The sequence below is a fragment of the Cryptomeria japonica genome, chromosome 8 (genome assembly GCF_030272615.1).
Source record: "Cryptomeria japonica chromosome 8, Sugi_1.0, whole genome shotgun sequence".
NCBI classification, from domain to species: domain Eukaryota; kingdom Viridiplantae; phylum Streptophyta; class Pinopsida; order Cupressales; family Cupressaceae; genus Cryptomeria; species Cryptomeria japonica.
This window is the reverse complement of record NC_081412.1, coordinates 179,744,231-179,748,776: the sequence shown is the minus strand read 5'-3', so window position 1 is coordinate 179,748,776 and position 4,546 is coordinate 179,744,231. Positions and strand designations below refer to the sequence as shown.

Below are 4,546 nucleotides of genomic sequence, written 5' to 3'. Positions count from 1 at the left end.
GTTTATTCTCTTGCTAACATTCTTTGGTATATATGGAAGATAAGGAATGAAGATAGGTTTGAAGGCCAAGCCAAGGCCCTTACTGAGTCTTTTCGACAACTCACCTTTTTTAACATCGATGTGCAGGTTTCCATTAATATGAACTTGGAAAGGAATAAGTTGTTGAGGTTTCTCAGAGATGGGCATGCTACTATGTTCATATATGAGATGAAAGATGGCTATGAGTGGAGACGGAATGCGGAGAACCTGTCTTCCTTCAAAGAGGCCCTCAAGATGCTGACCATTGAGATCAAGGATAAGAGGGAGCCTTCTTTTGGCCAGGTGGAGATGCTTGCTTAGTTTCAGAGCAGTAAGAACATTATGTGGATGGAAGGCCCGCCTGGGTGGACGACATGGGTTGGAGCCCATGATGATATCATGCACTGGTGTGTTCTCTTTTGGCTCCTTTTTTATTTTACTGTTATTGTCAGAAGTTGCTATGGACATACTGTATTGTGCAGTTGTATATGATCAACTACACTCGCTTTCTTTTTGATGTTGTCCTAAGTGCCTCCTTATACTCTCTATTTACTCTCGATTTCTAATATTAAAAAAATTATGAAATTAAAAAATCTCATTAATGTCTAATTTATAAATAATAAAAGAATTGTGTGATATGGATATAGGAAACAATAATATATTATTATTTATAAATAATATGTAAATACTTTTTAATAATGTGGACTAAATCAAACAATTTATGGAATTAAAAAATCTCATTAATATGATATTTCTTATAAATTGTTTAAATATTAACGTACAAGTCAAAAAAAAAATCAAATAAAAATTTATTGTGCAAATATAAAAAAATATTATTTATCAAACAATTAAAATATTTTTATTTTAATAAATTTAGAAAAAAAAATTTAATATAAATAAAAAAATACACATAAATTAATTATATTTAATTGCAATTTTTACAAATTATAATAATATAAATATTGATAATAATTTTTTTTTTAAAACAAACTTCTGGCATCTAATTATTTTACATTATATGATAATAATAATAATAAAGTATTATTCAATGTGAAATAAATATTTCATGAGAACATATTTATTAATGTTCAATATGGTAAGGTGTGAAATTTAAAAAAAAAAAATGAAGCTAGTGCCCTCACCAACATCTTTGGTTGCCACCTCAATAACATACTAACTACCACCTGTGTTTTGAACTACTCAATTAGCATGTTCGTTTTTTACAAACTCTTCAACACACTATCCATTCAAATTATGTTAAACTTGCTGGAAGAAGAAGAAATGGATTTTGTAGATGGCTTCCTTAGTTCGCTTTCTTCCTCAGTAATTTTTATCTTGTTCGTGATTGTGGGTGTTCTTTAAGGTAAGTAATGAACATGCCTTATACTTCTTGGTCTACATTGCATTTTGTATGGATTGTTTGAGAATGGGTGCAAGCACAATTAGCAGTAGATATATTGCTTTTAAATTTATTGAATCTTTTGCAGCCATTTAACTTCTTGGGTTTTAGAATCTATTTTTGCAGTATATCTGATGTTAAAGGGTATTACTAAATTGTCAAGTGAGAGTCGATTCATGTTTTTTGGTGTTCAAGAGATGTGAAACAAGGGCATACAAATTGTTTGTCTGAGGCTTCTAGATAAGTTTTGGGCCATGTCATTTTTATATTTAAGATTCGAGTCAAAAATTTAGATGTATTTTATTCTAACAAGGTGCTCTCCATCTGATTTTGTCTCGATCTCTTTTGATTGCAATAGTCCTTTCTCAAATTGTTTGTTCAAGGGTAATACAGGCATTTTCGTCACTGGAGCTGACTACTTTTGTTTTGATTTGGTACACTTTTTATTTGAGAATGCTTTTTATTTTGAGAAATTCTGACGTGAAATTGGGGTTTTGTGCTGCACACGAGTATAAATTAATGGTCAGTCCAAGATTTGGAAATGGTTTGGCTTTCACTGTTGTGTTTTAAAGAGATGATTCAATGGGTTTTAAAGTCCAATTTGGTTGTTGAGGGTTTTTTATTCAGTAGTTGATAATTATGTAATTGTTAAGACCAAATCTCAACAACAGTCTGGGTTTCTATTTTGTATTTTTCTGAGACAATTGAATATAAAAATTTCAGAATCATGGAGGTTGTGGACATTGTTGTACAACCCTTGAAGGAATTTGCTAAATATAGCATCAGACTCATTAAGAGATGTCACAAGCCAGATCGCAAAGGTAAGAAGACGTGATCCTGTTGTAAAATTTACTTCTACCTGTATACATATATACTTTTAAAATGAAAAAAATTACTGGTCTTGGAATGTGTTAACTTTGCAGAGTTCAGTAAAGTTTCATTCAAGACAACTATTGGCTTCGTTGTGATGGGCTTTGTTGGGTTCTTTGTGAAATTAATTTTCATTCCAATTAACAACCTCATTGTTGGATCTGGATAGGTAAGGATGTTGTTTTCTGAGAAGACATCTAGTTGTAATATCATTGATCTTGCATGTTGTTTCTTTTTGGATGGTCAAAACACATTTTCTTTTTGTTAGGGTGCTTTCAGAAATAGGAGTCTTAGGGGCATAACTACAAAGTGGAGGCATGCTTTTGGAGGCTTTAGCTATCCTTGTACTCAGTTACTCTTTGGGCAAGGTAGGGTCTGAAAATTGAATATAACCCCATTGGATATTATACTTTTATGAGATTCTTTTATCTGGTATTGGAACTACAACCTCTTAATATAATTTATGTATCCCCTGGCCACTATTTTGCACAAGTGAATGGCTATATGGTCGATGGATAGAAAGTGACCAGGTATTTAGAGACACTATTTTTAAAAACAAATTTGGCTAATTTCACTCTAAATTTAAGGGCTTACTATTCAGGGTTTGGGCAAGGTTCCTCATTCCAATCTTGTTTGCCCAATGTTGGATTCTTTACCATTTGTTTTGTAGTAGCAATGGATCTCTTAGATATAGATCCTTGACAATCAATATGAGATTTTAGAGGAATCCAAAAGTTTAGTGTCATGCCTAGTTGACATCAAAAGTAAACTAGAAAAAAGTGGGAGTGACTGTTTGTTGTTAATCTGAACACAACTATTAGTGCAACACTTTTTGGTCTTTATAGAGATTTGTTTCAGATTTCTGGCAACATTTTGTCACATTTTAGGTTTTCAGTTTAATATATCTCTGATCTCTGGCAAGTAAAATTTGGAGGTGGAATGCGAAATATTCATTTGTTAATACTAGCACGACATAGAAGAACAATGGCTGATACCTTTTACAACCTACCTAAAGTTAATGCGCTCAAGCATGTGAAGGTAAGAGAAATGATAATAAATATGCATTGATAATACAGACATAGTCTGAGTCCTATGGTTAGTTGGAACTTAGGTGCCTTTCATGCATTTGCCCCTTTAAATACCCCAAGTTCCTAGAAGACAAAAGCCAATAACCAGTAATACCAAGGCTGTGATAAATAATATTATGTAGACACCACTTAATTTTCAGAGTAAAAATTACTATTAGAGGTCGAGTTTGAGATTCTTAGATTGCAAAATATGCATCTAAAACATGTAGATTACAACAGTCATGTGATAATTGAATGTCTTGAACCAAAAGGCTCTACAACCACTGTTATATAGAAAATTTAAATGTGAAAATGAAAAGAAATTTAAAACTTATAAAACTTGTGGTTTGCAATTGAATTTTCTTTGAAATTCAAATTTTTAGAAATAAAAATCTGAGTTTTTGAAATTAGTAAATCAAAGAAGTAGAAATTCTTTTATTATTACTTAAGTCAATGCATAAGTAAATAAACCATTAGGAGGAGGAGGTGTACATACCAACTCAGACATAAAATCTCCAACCCAACATTGGCTTAAACCAACCTTTTAAATAAAATATTTAAAGCATCCATTGTCCCTCCATTGTTCAGAAAAGATGACAATTGAATACGATGGGAAGAGTTTAACATTAAAAAATAGACTTAAGTAAAGATAAACCCATAATTGACAAAATAAAGACTTCTTTTTTTTAAATGTAATGATTTATATTTATCCAAGTTATTGGTTAGTGTATGTGGTTTTACTTTTTTCAGAACAAAAAATCCTACTTTTGTTTGTGGTTTTACTTTTGTCACAACAAAAAACATACAAAAATTATAAATATATACACATTTGCAGCCTAAAAATAGGAATTATGTTCTAAATATGACATAGCATCATATAGTAAACCAAACCACCATAAAAATTAAAAATACTACTTCAGTATCAATTTGTCAAATTTGAATGTCTTATAGATATTTAATATTTAATATTTACTATCAAAATAAGAAAATACTTCAAACTTTAAAAGCTAGATAACAACAGCATGGGATTGACAGGGAGAAGTGATTGACCCTCTAAAACAGGCTTTTTACCATTGGGTCGGCAAATTTGGCTGTAAAAATTAACATTTCTTCTAGTTACCCTAATCTACAAGCAACAGTAGTCTGAATAGCTTTCAAAACAAAGCAAACTTATTTTTAACTCTATCAAAAA

The 4,546-nt window shown here is 31.0% G+C and overlaps 1 protein-coding gene across 2 annotated transcripts; it reads left to right on the top strand.

The window, feature by feature from the left end:
- The first annotated feature begins 1,267 nt into the window (after positions 1-1,267).
- Positions 1,268-3,115, top strand: LOC131048424 (protein transport protein Sec61 subunit gamma-like). 2 transcript variants are annotated; one of them, XM_059210060.1, is made up of 4 exons: positions 1,268-1,381; positions 2,141-2,238; positions 2,341-2,456; positions 2,567-3,115. In XM_059210060.1, the coding sequence occupies exons 2-3, from the start codon at positions 2,145-2,147 to the stop codon at positions 2,454-2,456; spliced, it is 210 nt and encodes a 69-aa protein (XP_059066043.1). In that variant the 5' UTR covers positions 1,268-1,381; positions 2,141-2,144; the 3' UTR covers positions 2,567-3,115. The 2 variants fall into 2 exon arrangements, with proteins under 2 accessions (XP_059066043.1, XP_059066042.1); XM_059210059.1 differs by having other exon boundaries at positions 2,556-3,115.
- The last annotated feature ends 1,431 nt before the right edge of the window (positions 3,116-4,546 follow it).

What these genes read in the sequence shown, in the direction of transcription:
- LOC131048424 (XM_059210060.1), top strand. Translation starts at nt 2,145, where the DNA reads ATGGAGGTTGTGGACATTGTTGTACAACCCTTGAAGGAATTTGCTAAA. An exon ending in TCACAAGCCAGATCGCAAAG is followed by an intron (nt 2,239 to 2,340) that starts GTAAGAAGACGT and finishes TTAACTTTGCAG; the next exon opens with AGTTCAGTAAAGTTTCATTC.